The sequence below is a fragment of the Silurus meridionalis genome, chromosome 7, assembly GCF_014805685.1.
Source record: "Silurus meridionalis isolate SWU-2019-XX chromosome 7, ASM1480568v1, whole genome shotgun sequence".
NCBI classification, from domain to species: Eukaryota; Metazoa; Chordata; class Actinopteri; order Siluriformes; family Siluridae; genus Silurus; species Silurus meridionalis.
In genome coordinates, this window is record NC_060890.1 from 13,681,844 (window position 1) to 13,701,999 (window position 20,156).

Consider the following 20,156-nt stretch of genomic DNA (forward strand, 5'->3'; position numbering starts at 1 on the left):
GACCAAAAGTTTGGACACCTTGTGTATAATATATATATATATATATATATATATATATATATATATATATATACAGTACAGACCAAAAGTTTATATATATTATATATACAGTACAGACCAAAAGTCTGTACTGTACATATAAATAATGTATGCAATTCTTCAAATATGTTGTAAAGTAAAGTTGTAAAGTATGTAGGTGTCCTTAAAATTAAGTGTTTCCATGTTGTTCTTTTCCTCCTCATCTTACCTGCCTGACTCTGACATCATATCGAGAAATTTAAATGCAAATCTCAAGACCATGTTTGGAATCTGTGTGTATCCTTTTTAACTTTGACCCTTTGTAGAAATCAAAAGACAACACTTCACAATGTGGCAATATACAAAAAAAATGGCCCTTGACAATTTCCACTCTTTTTCACTTTTATCACACGTTTATCAGTCTTAGATTACGAACCGTCCAAAGGTGCTCACACCTTATCTGCTCCTTTAGACTTCATTATGTTCATGTGTCAAAGTTCAGCTGAGCTGCTTGTGCCAAAGAGGTGAGATAATGATGCAGAGAGAGTAAAAGTGTGAAAGTGTGAGAAAGGTCATGCTGTGTCATGGCTGACTGTAGCTGAAACGTGATAATGATGTTAGATGAGAGCTGTTCTAGTTTAGGTGCTGTTCTCTTGTTAGCAGCTCTTTCTGAGTCTGCTGACTACTATTCTTGGTAAAGCTGTAAATTGTGTGCTTAATCATCGAACACCAGGCTGTGAGCCACCTGTGCAATGCATCCCACTTCTTTTGCATGATTAGGTTTTGAGTTCATGTTAATATATCTAAAGAAATAAATGAGTTATAGTAAAATTGCATTAGTATAATTTGAACAACATCTCAATTCTCAAGATGTTACAGTAACATTTTAGCATTAAGTTCAGTGACTTTTCTGATATAAGCTATCAGAATGTTTTGTTTTTTTTTAAAGTCCAGTAAACCAGAGTTAAATGGGTGACAGGAGACTATAGATGGTGAGTTTATTCCTGAACTCTTAAATATAAAATCTGAATTAAATGTCAGCTCGACCTTCAAAAACACACAAACAGATATTTCAGTTTGCTTTAGGAAAATAGGTGTACACTTTAAACATAAATGCACACTTAATATATGATATAAAGTTTATTGTTTTATTGAAACACAGGACATTATGTTTTTTGTTCATACATTTTTTAATCAGGAGGCAGATAGCAGGCATGGTTCAAAGGTCACTTGTGTGCTTTCAGCTATTTTATTGGACCTGTGCACGTTTTCTTCAGTCTTGCTGTGTTTCTTGCTGCTTATGGAAGAAGCTCTTTCTGTCGGATTTAGTTTCTAGCATCATTACCTGAGCAAGAACGCAGACTCCTGCAGGACACACAGGTACTAAATTTAGCATTGAGCTAAAATACAGAATATAATATAAATAAAACACAGAAGACCTATGCAAAAGGCATAGGAAATATAATAATAATAATATCTTTAGAATTTTATCATAATATTGTAATATATATTCTTAGTGGTGCTTGGGTAATGATTATGGTGCTGTTTTCTCCCAGCAATTTGACCATGCCATTCATAGACACTCATAAATAATTAACAAATATTGGGCATGCTGGAATATGTGGAAATTCTGAAATCCCTTCTGAATCTCTGAAATTCTTGTTTTACTCAGTGCTTCCCAATCCTGCTCCTAGGCTAATCATGCATTATACATATGAGGTGTTTTCATTCAACCCAATATTTCTTCCACTATTCATGAGTTTACATTGGGTTAGTAGACAAATAATATAATATGCATTTCTTACAGCTCTTGGGAATAGATCTGCTTATGTTAAGTCTGTACTACTTAGCACATTGTTCTAGGTATTGTTAATTGTGTTTATTAGATATTTGTTTGTTAGCTTATAATGAGGTTCAGCAATATCTTACCTTAATTTGAAAGAATGTGGCACCCAGACTGTTACTGGCACCAAGATAAGGGATTATTTGGCTTCTTTTTATTGGCACCCTGGGTCCAGTTTACTTCAATGGAGACCTGCTCTTAATATACTTGGTTAGGTTTTTTGGGTCTTCAGAACAATTACTCTTGGGTCTGCTACAGTCTGAAGTTTAAGGTTGAATGTGCTCTTGTGGTTGCAGCAATGTTTACTATTATGAATTTTCCATTGCTAACAATTTATTGGGCTCTGTCTATATGTTATGTCTCTTGTCTGATATTTTAGTCTTACAAACATTTCAGCACATTGGGCAAAAATTAGCAAACAGTAAATCCGTAGTTTAAGTGAATTATAAGTGAATAATTTAGATGGGCATCCTTGTTTTTTACCTTTGATGGTTACAGATAACATATTTAACCTCCTTTTCATGATTATATAAATAAATTATCTATATTAATTAATGTAACAGGCACTATTATTAACTATGTTAATTTATAATTATGTTATTTTGCTTAATGCATTATGTTTAGTTGTTACAATAATTTATTCATTAACTACACTGAAATGATTGTCATTTAATACAGAATTTTCTGTTCTGACAGAATGGAGTTTTTATTCGAGTTTCTATTCTCTCCATTGCCCACCTCTGCACTGGTGTTCTTGTTTGGGCTCGGTGCAGTTGCTTTGACTTATCTCAACACCAGGCCCAAGCCTCTGCGGGTACCTGTCGATCTGAATAGACAGACAGTGGGAACTGCGGTGAGAATATTGTACCAGAAATGTACAGAAGAGTTCAAAATGATATGCTGTATATTATAACAGAAGAGAGATTTACTTACTGATACTGGGAATTGAAATACTTTTTTTTTAATAATGTAACTTCTTATTTAGATATTTAATGCTATAATAAAACCTACTGATTTGTAGGGTGGAGCCAGGAAAAATGCAATTCTAAAAGATGACAACTTAATATCCTATTTATACGAAGATGCCAAGACTCTATATGAGGTTTTCCAAAGGGGACTACATGCTTCAGGTAAAATGCCTCCTGTAATTAGAATAAAGTGTTCAGATGTAATACAAATGCACTGGACACTCTGGGCATTTGTCTCACACTGGTCTTAAATCTTTTTTTTTATATCCATACAGGAAATGGACCTTGCTTGGGGTACAGAAAGCCTAGGAAGCCATACCAATGGCTAAAATACAAACAGGTACTTATTTTGGCAATATATGGTAGTTAAAGTTCATTACTAAGAGAAAGGGATTAATATGGGAATGTATATGAATTTCATTGTTTTTGTTTTTTTTTGTTCCTGCAGGTTTCAGATAGGGCTGAGTATTTGGGCTCTGGACTGCTCCACAAAGGCCTGGAGCCCTCACCAAAATCATTCATTGGCATCTTTGCTCAAAATCGACCAGAGGTGATTAAAACAACTACAACAGCTTTAACTGACTCATCATTCTATAATTACTTTTTTACATTTACATTTAAATGAATATCTCTGTCTATGTATCTCCTATCTATCTCTTATCATATCATATTTCACTTTTTTATCTGTATCTATGCTATCATAAAGATTAGCATTTCAACACTTTTTTGTGAACTAGGCGAAAAAGATTCATAAACACAACGTAGCTCCACCATCTACCTGCTTCACCATCTCCACTCCAACCTTCTCTCTCTCTCATTTTCCTCGTTCATCAGCTGCTCAAAATACTCCCTCCACCTTCTTAACACACTCTCCTCACTAAACAACACATTTCCATCTCCATCCTTTATTGCTCTAACTTGCAGCACATCCTTCCCAGCTCGGTCCCTCTGCCTGGCCAATCAGTACAAATCCTTTTCTCCTTCCTTAGTGTCCAACTTCTTATACAGCTCCTCATTTACCTTTTTCCTGGCTTTCGCCACATCCCTCTTTAACTGCTGCCGCATCTCCTTGTACTCCTGCCTACTTTTCTCATCATTCTGTCCATCCAAATTCTGTTTTGCCAACCTATTTCTCCTTATGCTGTCCTGCACTTCCTCATTCCACCACCACGTCTCTTTGTCTTCCTTTTTATTTCCAGATGTCACACCAAGTACCTTTCTAGCTGCCTCCCTCATCACTTCTGCAGTAGTTGCCCAATCATCCAGCACCTCTTCACCACCACCGAGCCCCTGTCTGACCTCTTCCTGAACCTCACACTACAGTCTTCCTCCTTCAGCTTCCACCATCTTATTCTTCTTTCAGTCCTCACTCTCCTCCTCTTGTTCTTTACCTCCAATACCATCCTACAGACCACCATCCAATGTCTAGCTACACTGTCCCCTGCCAACACCTTACAGTCTCCAATCTTCTTTAGGTTGCAGCTCCTACATAGAACATAGTCCACCTGTCTGCACCTTCCTCCGCTCTTATTCGTCACCCTATGATCATCCTTCTTCCTAAAATAAGTGTTCACCACTGACATTTCCATCCTTTTAGCAAAATCTACCACCATCTGCCCTTCCACATTCCTCTCCTTAAAGCCATACTTATATATGACCTCCTCATCACCTCTGTTCCCTTCACCTACATGCCCATTTAAATCTGGCCCAATCAGCAGTCTTTTATTCCTAGGAACACCATCTACCACTTAATCTAACTCACTCCAGAATTTTTCCTTCTCCTCCATCTCACAACCCACTTGTGGAGCATAAGCACTGATGACATTTATCATCACGCCTTTAACTTCCAGCTTCACATTCATCGGAAACTCTCTTCACCTCCACTACACTCTTACTAAACTCTTCCTTAAGAATCACCCCTACACCATTTCTCTTTCCATCCACATCATGAAAGAACAGTTTAAACCCACCTCCAATGTTCCTGGCCTTACTCCCTTTCCACTTGGTCTCCTGAACACACAACATATCTACTTTTCTCCTCTCCATCATATCAGCTACCTCTCTCCCTTTACCAGTCACAGTACCAACATTTAAAGTACCAAACCAAACCTCCACTCTCCTACACTTCTCCTTTCCCTGCCTTTTCTGTAGTCGTCTTCCTCCTCTCTTTCTCCTCCTTCAGCCAACAGTAATAGTGCCGGTCCCAATTTTTCCCAGGACCGGCACTAAGAGTGCACTGGCTTGTGCAACCCTAATGGCTGATTTGTTTAAATCAAAACACACAAACAAACAAAGTATTTTTTGTCTATTTTTTTATTATTCTTACACAAATAAAACAACTGAATTTGTTTACTTTATTTCTCCAGTTAGACATTCTCTTACCTTTCATGCTTCAAAACATTGTTAATCTACTTATGTCTCATATTTTACATCTTTACTGACTAAATTAAATATATTTATAGTTCATAGGCTTACATTAACTGTACAGTGGAAAGTTACAATGTGACTTTTTGTGGGAATTGCCCACATACAACAAATGCAATAGATAAATGCTAGAGCACATTTTTAAAAACCAGGTCTGTGTCAGATGGAAGTTTTGTAGACTGATCAATATCTGCTTCTTGTACACAGTGGATTATCTCTGAGCTGGCCTGCTATACTTATTCCATGGTGGCAGTTCCTCTGTATGACACGTTGGGTCCTGAGGCACTTGTCTTCATTATTAACAGAGGTAATTATACCTGCTTACCACTCAGCTTCATTAGAGGTGTTCACTGGCACAGGTAAAACCTAACTGGGGTCTGTAGACCTTTAATGAAGCAATGAGATTGGAATGATTCAAGATTAAAGATTAAATTTTTCACATATAGGTCAACTTTAAATCTTAGATAAACCTTATATTATGCTGTTATATTAACGGAAACATGTTAGTATTTGGATACTTATGTATATTTATACTGAAATTCATACCAGACTATACCCACATTTTTTATTCAAACTGGAATTTGGAAGATCCTAATTACGACCTATTTTATATCCTTTGCAGCCAAAATATCTACAGTACTTTGTGACAAGCAGGACAAAGTGGAGACTCTTCTAGCTAACTGTGAAAAAAGTCTTACCCCTGTGCTCAAAACCATTATTGTTATGGATGCATTTGATGCTGCTCTAACAGAAAGAGCATCCAAATGTGCAGTGGAAATAATGAGTCTAAAGGACATGGAGGTAATCTAAAAGAACTTATTAATGTGGTGCTGTTATTTCAACATTTTCAAAGCAGTTACTCACAAATGACTTAAAAATATATTTTTGTACTTTAGGCTCTGGGAAAAGATAATCTTCGAAAGCCAATTGTAAGTAATTTGGTTGACTACTATGTCTTTGTAAGCATTATAAAAGAAAAATGTGAGTATAATTTTGTTGATTTTCTATCTCTAGCCACCAAAGCCAGAAGACTTGAGTATTATATGTTTTACCAGTGGAACTACTGGTGGGTATACATCTTTACCTAGGATGACACCATAACATATCACAGAATATATATAGCTTATATATCTGTTTTGCTTAAAATGTTGGTGCACATACAGCTGCAATACCGTTAACGCTTCTTTTCTTTTTCAGGTGATCCAAAGGGAGCCATGTTAACCCATGAAAATGTAGTGGCAGATGCTGCTAGCTTTGTTAAAAGCTTTGAGGTATTGTACATCACTATGATTAGGAAGAGGGTCATTGTTTTTTGTTGTCAGTGAAATTGGTCTGTGAAAGTTTTCTTTATTAATATTTACTTTAGAGTGCCTTTACACCACTGTCCACTGATGTGCTGATATCATTCCTGCCACTGGCTCACATGTTTGAGAGAGTTGTTCAGGTAAAGGTTTCAGTATGCTTAGTGGAATATTTGATGACTTTGTTATATGAATTTCTATTTGTTAGGCACATAGTTGACAAACTAGTAAATCTTACATACTAATCTTATCTTTGTTACGTTTTGTGTATATCTGCTAGACAGTGCTGTATGGTGTGGGTGGAAGGGTAGGTTTCTTCCAAGGAGATGTCAGACTGCTTCCTGATGACATGAAAACCCTAAAGCCCACAGTTTTCCCTGTTGTACCACGTCTTCTTAATCGTGTATATGACAAGGTATTGAAAGTTTCTTTTTGTCCTCCACCTTTCTTACATATTAGTGAAATGTTCTTTGCATGATGCTCGATGATATGAACACTGGATCTAGCCTAGTTAAAGACCCTCAAATGCGCTTTATCCTATACACAGACTTTCATTGTCAAGCTGACCTTCTCTTCATTCTTTCAGATTCAAAGTGGGGCCCAGACTCCATTCAAGAAATGGCTCCTGAACTTTGCCATTGAAAGGAAACATGCAGAGGTGAAGCGGGGCATCATCAGAAACAACAGCATATGGGACAAGCTCATCTTTCACAAAGTTCAGGTATCCCTTTCAGGCATAAAAATACATCTGGTTTCTCTGACAGCACTGATGGAATCATTCTAAGTGAAGGAAGTTTGCTTTCCAACACTGGTGAAGAAGGTATTGAAATGGTAATGAAACTAGCCTGTGATTATGATCTTGAATGCTTGTATGTGTCCCTGGCCCCAGGAGTCTCTTGGGGGATGTGTGCGAGTGATGGTGACAGGTGCTGCTCCCATTTCACCTGCTGTACTCAGCTTCCTCAGAGCATGCCTCGGTTGCCAGGTGAACAGAAAAAATCTTACCATAATTCATGCAAACATTCAACAAACCTGTTACCAAGTTTAAACTACATACTTACCTTTGTTTAATTTATTTTAAATGCGCAAATGTATGTTTTATTAATTACTATGAAACATATTAACTGCAGTAAAACTAATAGAAGATGATGTGTATCTTTGGCAGAATTATAATTCACAGACTTTAATTGATCTGGAAAGTTTGAGGGGTTAATTAAATGTAAATGTGTCTACATACAAACTACAGTACTTTCACTCAGTAGTGGTCACTGTGTCTGTTGTTGTGGATAAGGGTAACATAGGACATCTGTGTATGCTTACTTATCTCAGTGACCCAGAGCTGACCTGTGTCTCTGACCTGATTTCCAGATATTTGAGGCATATGGCCAAACTGAGTGCACAGCAGGCTGCACCATCTCTCTGCCTGGGGACTGGACTGCTGGTATGTTTCCATAGTAAAATCAATTGATTTTACAGCAACAAATACATGCTTGAGGCTAATCAATTCTAAAATGAACTGTAGTACGAGTTTATAATTTAAAATGCTTTCGGTTAAGGACATGTTGGAGTACCCGTTCCATGTAATGTGGTCAAACTAGTAGATGTCGAAGAAATGAACTATTTCGCATCTAATGGTGAAGGAGAGGTAATATGAACATCTTCTCTTCAACATGAAAGTCTATAATAGTTGGTCCTTATTCTCTATCAATAATAGTTGTTTGCATTCTAGGTGTGTATAAAAGGAAAGAATGTCTTCTGTGGGTATTTGGATGATCCAGAGAAGACAGCTGAGGCCCTTGACCAAGATGGATGGTTACATACTGGAGACATTGGCAAATGGCTTCCGGTGGGATTCCTTTCTTAATGCTAAATTCTTAAACCCATCCAGTATATGGAATACTTTGTTATTCTCCAAACTAATGTGATGTTGATTTGGTTCAAGTGAGTTAGTAACCTGTAGGCTTGTTTATATAATGCTGTTTACACCAATTTCTATGTGGTCTTAAATAGCTTTCTTTAAAATGTTGTCCTGTACATATTTAACTGTCATGTAGTAACATTGTGATTTTGCACAATTTACTAGAGTGGAGTCTTGAAGATTATTGACAGGAAGAAAAACATTTTCAAACTGGCACAAGGCGAGTACATTGCTCCTGAAAAGATTGAGAACGTTTACATTCGCTGTGGATCAGTTGCTCAAGTATTTGTTCATGGGGACAGTTTGCAGGTAAGCTGCACCTATTCTATTTAATCTATAGAAATACATAATTCTACATGAACATTTGGAGAGTTCAACATATTACATATGCTGTATTTCTTTCTATTTTTAGTCCTGTTTAATAGCCATTGTGGTGCCAGATGCTGAGGTACTACTAGGTTTGGCTGAGAAGCTTGGAGTTAAGGGATCATTGGAAGAACTTTGTAAAAACCAGGTTTGATACCCTGTTCAATTTAAAAAATATAGCATGTGCTATTCAATACACTTGCTACTATTAGATGACAAATAGATTTTTGTCAATCGTTAAAAAACAGTATACCTGAGGTAGCAGAGTCAAAATTTGTTTGATTGGAAAGTAGACAAAAAAGACTTTGTTTGTTTGCTTCTTGGCCTTAAGCTGTTATCTAAAACACAAAGTCCAAGATAATCAGTGAAGATATAAACTACATATAAATATATACAAGTAATACACTATTATTTAGCATTTTAGTTCAATACTTCTTGATACAGGCAGTTCACTGCTAGTTAAATACGTGACATACTATCAATGTGTTGTGTCAGCTACAAGCTAAATCATTTAATTAGAATAATTCATGTGAGTCACACCCACATGATTGAGAAACACTTAGGAATGTTGCAAATATATTACCTTTCAACACCTCTATAGAAAAGACATTTGTAAGTTTGTACTACTGTCTCATTTCTAATGGGGTCTGTACCAAAAGGCATGCAAAGCAAAGTTTATAGCTATATACAGCATATAAAAGTACTTTTTTTTTTTTTTCCATTTTATCATTCAGAAGACAAATATAATTTATGGGTTCTCATCAAAAAATAAACCATTCTCAACCAGCTACATAGTGAAACACCATTGTTTTTATTAATTTACAGCAAATTAAGAAGGCTATCCTTGTTGACCTTGTAAAGCTGGGACGTGAGGCAGGGCTCAAATCCTTTGAACAAGTAAGTCTTGGTACAAACTTGGTAGGTGTACTTCATTAAGACGTCACAATATTATGTTACATAAATATACACAAAAAAAACTTGTGTTGCTGTTTTCTTTTGCTAAGGTAAAAGACCTGCATCTCCACCCTGAGCAGTTCACCATAGAGAATGGTCTGCTTACTCCAACACTTAAGGCTAAAAGAGGTGATCTCAGCAAGTTCTTCAAACATGAGATTGAAAATCTTTACGCTCAACTGCAGTGATCACCAGAAAAGGCCAGATGTAAAAAGCTCCTGTGACCTACAAAGCAACTCAGAGAACCAAAGGAATGTAGGCCGTAAAGCTTAGTAGTACACAAGGTATAGATATACAGCATTGTTTTTTCGTATTTGTAATTAAATTTTTTTTTTTTTTTTTTTTTTAAGAAGTGTCAAGTCAGCTTGACTATGGTCAATTAAGCCCTATCTTCTGCACAAATGTACATATTGATGGAATAGCCCATTTTCATTTCATTTCATCTATACACAGTGCTACTGTAGTATATTTGAGATTGACATAGGCAATAATTTCAGTACAGCCGACCAAAGCACAGTTGTAATGGGAGTCAAAGTTGTTGAATTTTGTCAATAAACATGAAAAATACATTTATACTCTATAATGCAAACACAAATATCTGCCTAAAAGTCTAAAGACATATTTAAAGACATATATGGGATATCTGAATATTTATTATACAATAATATCTGAATAATTTATTATAGAAAGATACTATAAAAATATAGTTTAAACCAACTTTATAAAACTGCAGCAATATGTACTTTTTATTGTTGTTGACAATTGACAGAAACCACAAATTATTTTTAAAAAAAGATTTCTCATCTTCTAAAGGGTGTTGATTATGGTTTTGTAGTTTCATTTACAGGAGTTTTTGACACAAACAAAAAAGAAATTAATGAGTCATTAAAATAATGGAAAATAGAAATTCACTGACTGCCCCAACAACTGCCCTTTTAATACACTTTTATCACAAGTGTGTTTTATTTAACAATTTTTTTTTTCTTGTGTCTCAGTTGTTGTTTGTTTCACTACAGTTGAAATAGACAATGATTAAACTGGAATGTTGAATCCTTTCATTTAATGCTATGTACATTTGAAAAAGCACTGAAAAAGAGAATTACTGAGTAAATAATTACCATTTTTGTTTTATATGTATCAAAAAAAACCCAAAAAAAACAAAAACTAGATCATACCATAAAGAGCAGAAATGTTTACTTATCTACTGTAAGGTTCACATCGATCTTACAAAAATAATAAAAAATAAAATTACCATTTTTTTCTGTACAAACAGTATTTGCATGACTAAAACCTTGATACAGCTGGCAAAAGGCATTGCATAAACGGCTTGAACATCAAAAAGAGAGAAAGAGAGAGAGAGAGAGAGAGAGAGAGAGAGAGAGAGAGAGAGAGACACACACACACAAAGGAAACAATATATTCAAGTAAACATTTGCTCAGTTCCTAATATTGACTGCTTTCAAGCCAGAGTTCATCACTTCAGGAACAATTTGCTCTGAGCTTCATGTAAATTTGATTCTCTTTGGAAATATTACGAAGGGACACATGTTCATATGACAAAGCAAAATTTTCTGGTTTGGACATGTAGACAGTTGAAATCGTTAAAATGATTTAGTAATCAGACATCTCTGGATCAGTCAGGAACAGAAGTACAGCAGAATTCAGTGCATGTAGTTGTTTTGTTTTATCATCAGTACATTTTTACTAGTTCTCTTATATATATATATATATATATATATATATATATATATAGTCGTCTCCATTCTTTAAAGGTTGCTCATTACAGTCTAAATAAATGAATCTTCGATTGCCGATTTTTAAGGGAATTAAAGATTTGTAAAGAACACTACAAACAGGTGGTCTTCCATTCTATTTGGTAAAACGATCATATTAACCATCCACACATCCCTTGAGGAATTATTATTTCTTTGCTTAGAGTGTACAGGTCTAACAGAAAAGCACAACCCACTTGTCTTACTTGTCTTTCTTTTCTTCACATGCTGGTGTGTTATTCGCTGAGTCATAGTGGCACTTTTCCACACAGCGACGTGGAAACCATCCTCTAACACGGAGACCAACTAACTCAGTAAAGAGAGAAAACAAATAAGAAATAACATTTTCAAGAATGCCTACCTTTTAAAAATACTTTTAACATTTTATTATTATTATTTTTTTTTTTTATTGTGACATTAGTATACCTTTGGTCTTTTCCTCATCCAAAACTTTGTCCCCATACATCCACCACCTGGATAATAAAACATCAATTCTCATTCATTCATTCACTCATTTATTCATTCACCATTAAGCACACTTGAATGACTCACTTGGTTCCTCTTGTGGCGAAGATGGTTTCACCTTTAGCAAGTTTGATCCTTGGTTCTTCAGAGCAAGGCGACCTGAAGAACGTGTTTATTCCCTTCCCTAGTGGACACCAAGCTCCGTTGTAGTCTTCCACAACTCTGTACTGCACCTACAGAATACAGAACCCAGTTTTAGACATCTTTTTTGTCAATGTTGCCATCTTGTGTCAAAAACACGTCATGACAAATACTTACGCTTCTCACACGCTTGTCAGCTTTCTGCTTCAGTTGCTCGATCTGAAAAAAGGCAGGCGATACAAATACAACGATCTCACTTTATCTGGAATGTAAATAACGTGTGATGATTTTAAAACTTATAGTGAGGACCCACGGTTAGTGTGTGCTGGTGGCATTTGTCATTTACGGGCCATTCAACACCATCTCCCTCTGGTGTACCAGACCATGTGAACACCTGCTTAAAGTTCTTCCAGCGACTTCCTAGGTCATACGGGAAGATGAACTCCTCCTCTGTTTGGTAGTACTGGATTCTGTCTTTGGCCTGAGGGAAATATTTGAGGCTTTTAAATTGAATTTGGATATGACACAAAGCAACAATAAACTATTGTTGTAGCAGAGACTCATGGCTTTACTAATGAATTGTATATGAGTGGTTGCAAGACTCTGCAACTGCTTTGCTGGACAAAAGAAAAAGAAATGTCCTTTACACAAGTGGTCCCCAACCCCCGGGCCGCGGACCCTACCGCTAAACTTAAACCCCCAAGCTAGCAAAATGAACAAAAAAAGCAACACAGTGGATTCACGTTTATTATAATATTAAGAAAATACCATCGTATCAATTTCATTTGTTGTATTTATCAGCCACACCTTAAAGGCTGGTCCGTGAAAATAATGTCCAACATTAAACCAGTCTGTGGTGCAAAAAAAGTTTGGGGACCACTGCTTTACACAAGACTTTTTTAATATACAGCATATCTAAATAAAAAAAACTAAGACACTACACAGACATGATTAATTGGAATATAATCAACCAACACTGAATAATGAGAGCACATTAAGCATTCTGCAGATGAAGCAAGAGTATAAAGATAGCAACAGGATACTGCCAGAAACAGAAGTAATTTCATTATTATAAAGTACAAGAGCATTAAATATGTATGTATTTAAAAGATTTGGGTTGCACCAGATTTAAGAAGTATCACACTTACCTTCTCCTCGATCCATACTTCAATCGAGGTTTTGTTTCGCAGAATCACCTTCATCTGTAAATGAAAAAGCCATTCATTATCAAGCGCTTGCAATATCATTCCATGACATTTCTTTCTCGTCACTTTCTAGTGTAGGGGTTGACTGGTGAATTGTAGTACATGTTTTGGTAAACTCGTTTATGCAAGCATTTGACACGTTGGTGGATAAAGGCCAAATAAACTAATATGCTGTACCTGAATAAAAAACAGCATGCCAACTGCAATGGTAGTGCCTAATGCCAGTCCAAGAGCAAAAAGATTGGCTGCAAAAGCCGATATGCTGAAAAGCATTATGGGATGTTGGACACGCCGTGGGGCACTCATGTCTATCTTCACCGAGCTCCAACCAAAAGAGATCTGAAGTAGGAGCACAACAGTTACGCACAATCGTTCTTCAGCAGATACATGCTTAATGTAAACATTATCATGCATTAAAAACCTATACAGTTATATAACATCTAAGCAGGAATAAATCTTATTAAATCATAGTAATTTATTTGCCAGAGCCCAACAGATGGACTTATGGATGTACTGACCCGGTCATTTAACTGAGAGTACATTGTCATGATAAAGATAAGAGCAGCGTGGATACAACCCAGTGGGGCGAGGAGGAGGAAAGTGGTGAAGTAGGCATGATTCTGATGTCCACAGCAGTTGTTGATCCAGGGACAGTGGTGATCCATCTTCATCACACACCTGGAAAAGAAGATCAGGCAGCTAAATAGAAAACATGTTTTACCCATGCTGTGAAAAAACTCAGGCATCTCAAAGCCAGAACTATACACTACATTAATCTAAGATGCTGCGATTATAATTAGTAGTTACACATGCGCATACACACAAATGCTACCTGTTACACTTTCTGCAGTGGTGAGATCTCGGAGCTTTATAACCTTCACACACTCTACAGAACTGTAAGTACATAGTGTCTCGCTGATTTTCCTGTTAGAGAGAAGACACAGCATGACCAACATGCAGCTATGTTACACAGAGTTAATCAGATTAGAGAAGAAAACAAGAATTATGGTTAACAAAAGAAGTCCTAAAATATGTTCTGTGTTTACCGGTTTCCACTCTAAAGGAATATATCCAGGACCCACAAACATGGCATTGAAATAGTTGTAGAGAATGAGGACAGTCCAGTTGATGAGGATAATGAAGTTAATGCTGCCGCTTGTAGTGTCCAAGGGCCAATACCAGATAATAGAATCCAGTATGGCCATGGACGAACACACAGCAATGACAGTAAGTGCAATGATCGGACCCCAGTGACAGAGCCTCCTAACTTCGTGGAGGTTTTCAAATACAATAAAGGCAGATATAATGTTCATTTTGTACAGCAAATATAGTTTTTCAGCTTTTGAAAGTTCTTTAAAATGGCAAATTTGTTAGTAATGTCGTCGCTCTGTCATAAAATGATTTGACCAAGTAGAGGATAAAATGGATGTTTTCTGTCTCCTCCAAAACATCCAGCGATCAGTTGGGTCATGGGTTACAGCAGCCGTCTGTGTGGTAGAATCACTAGCTCTCCTCCTGTGTGGCATCCTTTCTCTCAGACCAGCCTGCTGCTTAGCTTTCAAGCTGGAAACATGTCACCCATCTAAGTATATGAGTGAAGGGGGAAATAGAGAAAAGATGTGTCTGTTGATTACTCTGGCATGGGATGAAAACTTAAATGTTATGCAATATGCAACAGTCGGCTATATCATGGTATTTGTTGTACTGCAGCCAGGAAACTGACTACTACACTGGTGACTACTACAAAGACTGCATACTAATGCATTTTTTTTCTTTTAGCAGACTGGTATTTTCCCCTGTGAATCATACAATTTTACACAGCGACACGTTTAATTGCTTGCAAATCAGTATATCAACATTAATTGTATAATTTAAGGGGGATGCGCATTATAGAACGCGTCTTAACTCTACATCTAGAATCAGTCATTCATTTTGATTTCTAGGTAAACACCAATATAGCAAGCAAGCTAGCGATCACGGATCCTGACATTCAAAACCCGATACATATCTGCCCATTAACGACAAGGTGAATTATTTAATATGCACAAGATAAATAAGTAATAACGTCTGAAATATATTTCCCTTTGCATGAACAGCTAGTAATCACTCACAACAAGCGGTTACACTCCCACACGTCTATGCTACTCAGTTCCGCATTCTCTCGGCCGCAGTCCGAGCGGTGCGCCACTCATGTCTTCCGTGTAGACAAAGACGGAAATGTGCCTTACGAGACAAAACTTATTAATACATCTAATACTTGTTTTTTGTGTGTCCCATTTCGAAACAACGTCAGCTTTATGCGATTAAACTACTACGTTCCTACGCAAAATTAAACACTAGAATCAATGTAAAACTAGTGTGTGCGCGCGCATGAGTATGTGTTTTCGCCGGACGATAATTTAAGTGACACTGGGAAGTGACGGCAACGTCAATAACAACATTTGATACAACCAGTGTAATAGTGTCGCGACATCCGTATTAGACCATTTAAATTCACCATTCACAACAATGTCTTCGGATTTCGAAACGTACGAGCAGGAGTTCAGTACTCTCACCGCGGACATTACGAACAAAATTGGAAGAATACCCAAACTTGGTGGAGGTGAGTGTTGTCTTCAAAAAGAACACCAGCCGGACCAGGTTAGCTAGTTAGCTGGCTGTAATGCTAGCTAGCTGGAAACATTCCAAGCCGCAAAGCCGGTATACAGTTGCTATGGAGTCGCTCCGATGTGAGCTGTTTGCTGGTTCTCGCTAGCAGGTTTAAAATAAAACCATGAAACACACTGCATTGTTTTAGAGATAACGACGAGCCTGCTTTATCAAGTTACCAATGTGTCTTATTACATATACATAGTGTATGGTGTTTAGTTTCCTGGTGGGATTTTACTTTTCAGATATGTGGTTTTATATTTTCTTGTTTTTCCTGTGGTTGCCATATTTGCTTTATCCTTTATATCAACACATGCAGTCTTCACGGGTGAAATGTAGGTCTCATTCAAACATTAGACATTCAAAACTATTAATTATTGAAACAATCCATCTAACAGGGCAAACAATAGCAACACCTACTGAGCAACTGAGAAACACCTGTCAATCACATGTTCCAACATTATAGCTCATTTAAAAATGGGAGAGTTCGAGCTGAATGTTTCAGGTTGTTAACACATCTGGATTCCGATCTGTTGCTGAATTTTCCTGTTTTGATTCCAAGCCCAAATGTGTTCATTGTATAGCATAAAACAAAGAAATGGCGTTCTTCCAATACTTTCCGAGGGCAATGATCCCAGGTGAAAAAGTCAGTCTTATAGCAGGAGACAAGAGAAAAGGGCAGCATTGTAGTGGAAAGATATTAAAGTAAGGTGAACTATACAACTATACAAATCTACAAAACAGTATATGTGTGTGCGCACACAAAGATTACACAAGTAAAGACAACATGCAGTTTTTATTTCAGAAAAAAAAAATCATACCAACAGTAAAATATGGTGGTGGTAGTGTGATGGTCTGGGGCTGTTTTGCTGCTTTAGGACCTGGAAGACTTGCTGTAATAAATGGAACCATGAATTCTGCTGTTTACCAAAAAATCTTGAAGGAGAATGTCCGACCATCAGTTAGTGACCTCAAGCTGAAGCGAACTTGGGTTCTACAGCAGGACAATGATACAAAACACACCAGCAAGTCCACCTCAGAATTGCTGAAGAAAAACAAAATGAAGACTTTGGAGTGGCCTAGTCAAAGTCCTGACCTGAATCCTATTGAGATGCTCTGGCCTTAAATAGGTGGTTCATACTCGAATACCCCCCAATGTGGGTAAATTACAACAATTCTGCATAGATGAGTGGACCAAAATTCCTCCACAGCGCTGTAACAGACTCATTGCAAGTTATCGTAAACGCTTGATTGCAGTTGTTGGGTGGCACAACTAGGGGGCAAACACTTTTTCCACACAGGGCCATGCAGTTTTGGATTTTGTTTTCCCACAAAAATAAAAACCTTCATTTAGAAACTGCATCTTGTGTTCACTTGTGTTACTAATATTTAAATTAGTTTGATGATCTGAAACATTAAAGTATGACAAACATGCAAAAAAAAAAAAAAGGTCTTTACTCCCCGTTTAAAGGTGGTCAGTGATTCAGCTGTTTGGGCATCAAATCTCTAACAATATTATCATTAAGTAAATCAAACCTAATATTTAAAGTTTATCTTAACATAATTAAATATTTTGTTCTGTATGTCAGTCTTCTCTATTAAACATGTACAAAATTATTACCATTCATCATCATTATTGTTTTGGGTTTTGTGGAAGAATCAAAGTACAAAGATCATTGTTAAACAGCTTGAGCATTACACTTAACTGTCTCTATCAGTTAATAAAAACTGAGCCAGGGTTCAATTGGTGGTGTAGTCATGTTTTAGCTTCCTGTTGTGCAAGTGAGAAGTGATTAAGATTTTGCCTTCTCAGTTTTGACTAATTCTTTGATTTGTCTGTCTGTGCTTGGAATTACAGATTCCATGTAGGTAGAGGAGTGGCTGGGGGAAAATATTTCTTTCCCAAACTTTATTGATTATTCATTCATTCATCTACAGTAACTCCTTTATCCTGGCAGGGTAATGCTGGGTCTGGAGCATATGTTAGGAACACTGGGTGTGAGTTGAGAATGCATGCTTAATAGGAGAACACAATTTAAAGAATCCTTCATACCTAGAGACAATCTACTGACTGCAATGTTTTGGGAATTTGGATTAAACCTATGCAGAAAACGCATAGAAATTCCACACAACTAGCTGCACCAGTTTGTCACCTGCTGTTAATCATATATGTGACAAATAACAGTCTTGTATAGTGATTTTGATGTTATGTCTATAAAAAAAAAGGAAAAATCAAACAATTTCTTTTAACTTTTAATCATATTTTATATATACAGTACATATCATCTAAACAGGATTAACCAATCAGAATACACCTAATGACACATTCATATAATAGATTAGTTCACACTGATTTTGAATTCTTGGCTCCCAAGTATAAATGACCACCATAAAAGTATATTTTGTCTATTTAAACATTTTCTGCATTATGAAATAAATTTAAGTCATTCATTTGCATATTAATCTAAGCTTTGTTCTGTTTAGTTTCTTCAGTCATTTTAGATTAAATCATATAAAAACGGAATGCATTATTAAACCTTACTGTTGTTTGGTGCTATTTCTTGTGTTACACAATGTTTTTCTGTGCAAATCCCTGAAACATGTTAAATGTAAGAATTCACCAGTGTAAAATTTTAATTATCCCACTGTTCAAGCTGATAAGCTGCTATTTTTCTCTTTATATTTTCAGCTAGTTAATGACTCATGGCTTAAAACACGCAAAGCAGCTTAGTAACTAGGCTATAATGCTATAGAACCTGTAGTGTCTACATTATTACTGTACTGTTTACAGTAAACGCTGTTGCAAATAAAAAGGGAATTCATAGCACAGGAAATAACTCGTATATATTTTAGTGGTATAACATTTTACTAATAATAAAAAACACAGTTTAGCTGTTGTTTACCAATAAACAATGCACTACAGAATTCTGTCATTTTTCATGACAACAAGCAACTGGCCATGTTACATATTTCATAGTAAATGTTTCAATGTTTCATAGTTTGAATCTTTTGACTGAAAGTAATGATTAAAATATTACACTGCCTCAATTTCGTAATATAAATCTAACAATAAACATTGTTTACTGTGTTACTTTTTGGAGGAAAAAAGTACCTCATCTAACAGTCTCCTTTTTGTGATAAATAATTTGAATACTAATGATAGTTAATGTTATTACATACTTTATGCTTGATTCAACTTATTTCGTATAATATGTAACTCACTGATTACTTATTTCAGTGATTGTTATTAATGTATATAGCACATTACAAATGGCCTTTATCATTAACTGTATTATCTATGTAGAAAGAAAACTACAACTACAGGGAGATTTCTCATTTAAATCATTTACTAGAGTACATTGCAAATCTGTGGATTTTTTTTTTTTTGCTTGTATCATTGATTATTGAACAGAGCAAGAATGTGCATTGTGTTGTATAGCGTTCTATTGTTACTTTGTGTTTAAGCTTGGCAAAAAAGGGTACTTGTCGCCAGTGCAGCCCACCACCAGCTGCTGAACATATTTAAATATACACAATGAATGTGAACAAAGACATTAACGTTTTCTCATCACCCAGAGCCAGGATTGTCCTTTTTTTGCATAAAGTTTCATTCATGAATTAAATTATCCATTGCATGTGCAGATAAAGAATCTCTTTTCTTCCGTCATATGTTTGTTGGCGACCCTCTGTTTGATCTCCTGAAGCCAGCATCAACAAACCTCTATTTTTGTTGTAATTGTAGTACACAATATCACATGTGCAGACCCCGATAAAACATGCTGGACAGATTAAATGTCCTTGGCTGGCTCACTTCATTCATACAAATAGATGTTCTTCTGTTTAGGTCTTATGTACAGCACAAAACCCCGAGCTTTAAATAAGAACTCAAGGAGAATGTGCGCTCTCCTTCCATTAAACTTAAATGAGTATTCCTCATTTAAAAAGAATCCCCAGAACAACAATGTCTGTCAATCAAATGCCATGAAAAATTGAGCGGAAACATAAAGACACACCTTTAGTAAGAAAAGTTTAACTACATGTTGTCTGGCGGTCAGTCTGTGGATCTCCTGGGCTTGTTGGTAGTGTCCAGTACATGTCCAGTAGGGACATGCATATTTCAGTCTGTTCTACA

At 36.3% G+C, this 20,156-nt stretch overlaps 3 protein-coding genes across 6 annotated transcripts in view; 2 read left to right on the top strand and 1 right to left on the bottom strand.

The window, feature by feature from the left end:
• The first annotated feature begins 1,284 nt into the window (after window positions 1-1,284).
• On the top strand, window positions 1,285-11,058 carry acsl5 (acyl-CoA synthetase long chain family member 5). The gene is made up of 21 exons (XM_046854677.1): window positions 1,285-1,398; window positions 2,558-2,714; window positions 2,883-2,991; window positions 3,105-3,169; window positions 3,278-3,379; window positions 5,461-5,560; window positions 5,876-6,054; window positions 6,150-6,182; window positions 6,268-6,319; window positions 6,451-6,524; window positions 6,620-6,697; window positions 6,835-6,969; window positions 7,141-7,275; window positions 7,444-7,539; window positions 7,923-7,995; window positions 8,111-8,199; window positions 8,284-8,400; window positions 8,638-8,781; window positions 8,885-8,986; window positions 9,664-9,735; window positions 9,843-11,058. Exons 2-21 carry the CDS (start codon window positions 2,559-2,561, stop codon window positions 9,978-9,980), a joined length of 2,049 nt encoding a protein of 682 aa, XP_046710633.1. The 5' UTR covers window positions 1,285-1,398; window position 2,558; the 3' UTR covers window positions 9,981-11,058.
• On the bottom strand, window positions 10,141-15,676 carry zdhhc6 (zinc finger DHHC-type palmitoyltransferase 6). Its single transcript, XM_046854678.1, has 11 exons — window positions 15,487-15,676; window positions 14,422-14,957; window positions 14,208-14,299; window positions 13,894-14,053; window positions 13,553-13,714; window positions 13,319-13,372; window positions 12,484-12,651; window positions 12,348-12,389; window positions 12,117-12,262; window positions 11,991-12,037; window positions 10,141-11,870 (listed from the first exon to the last, which is right to left on the bottom strand). The coding sequence occupies exons 2-11, from the start codon at window positions 14,686-14,688 to the stop codon at window positions 11,767-11,769; spliced, it is 1,242 nt and encodes a 413-aa protein (XP_046710634.1). The 5' UTR covers window positions 14,689-14,957; window positions 15,487-15,676; the 3' UTR covers window positions 10,141-11,766.
• A 100-nt stretch (window positions 15,677-15,776) lies between these two features.
• vti1a (vesicle transport through interaction with t-SNAREs 1A) overlaps window positions 15,777-20,156 on the top strand; it is a 103,499-nt gene continuing 99,119 nt past the window's right edge. For 2 of the 4 annotated variants that reach the window (XM_046854680.1, XM_046854683.1), the window contains exon 1: window positions 15,778-15,977. In XM_046854680.1, coding sequence (XP_046710636.1) covers window positions 15,884-15,977 — 94 coding nt within the window. In that variant the 5' untranslated portion in view covers window positions 15,778-15,883. Of the gene's footprint in view, window positions 15,978-20,156 lie in introns of all 4 variants that reach the window. The other 2 variants (XM_046854682.1, XM_046854681.1) reach the window with 2 other exon arrangements.

What these genes read in the sequence shown, in the direction of transcription:
- acsl5 (XM_046854677.1), top strand. Translation starts at nt 2,559, where the DNA reads ATGGAGTTTTTATTCGAGTTTCTATTCTCTCCATTGCCCACCTCTGCA. An exon ending in AAGGGGACTACATGCTTCAG is followed by an intron (nt 2,992 to 3,104) that starts GTAAAATGCCTC and finishes ATATCCATACAG; the next exon opens with GAAATGGACCTTGCTTGGGG. An exon ending in AAGAACTTTGTAAAAACCAG is followed by an intron (nt 8,987 to 9,663) that starts GTTTGATACCCT and finishes ATTAATTTACAG; the next exon opens with CAAATTAAGAAGGCTATCCT.
- zdhhc6 (XM_046854678.1), bottom strand. Translation starts at nt 14,688, where the DNA reads ATGAACATTATATCTGCCTTTATTGTATTTGAAAACCTCCACGAAGTT. An exon ending in ACTCTCAGTTAAATGACCGG is followed by an intron (nt 13,715 to 13,893) that starts GTCAGTACATCC and finishes CTCCTACTTCAG; the next exon opens with ATCTCTTTTGGTTGGAGCTC. An exon ending in GGATGAGGAAAAGACCAAAG is followed by an intron (nt 11,871 to 11,990) that starts GTATACTAATGT and finishes TTACTGAGTTAG; the next exon opens with TTGGTCTCCGTGTTAGAGGA.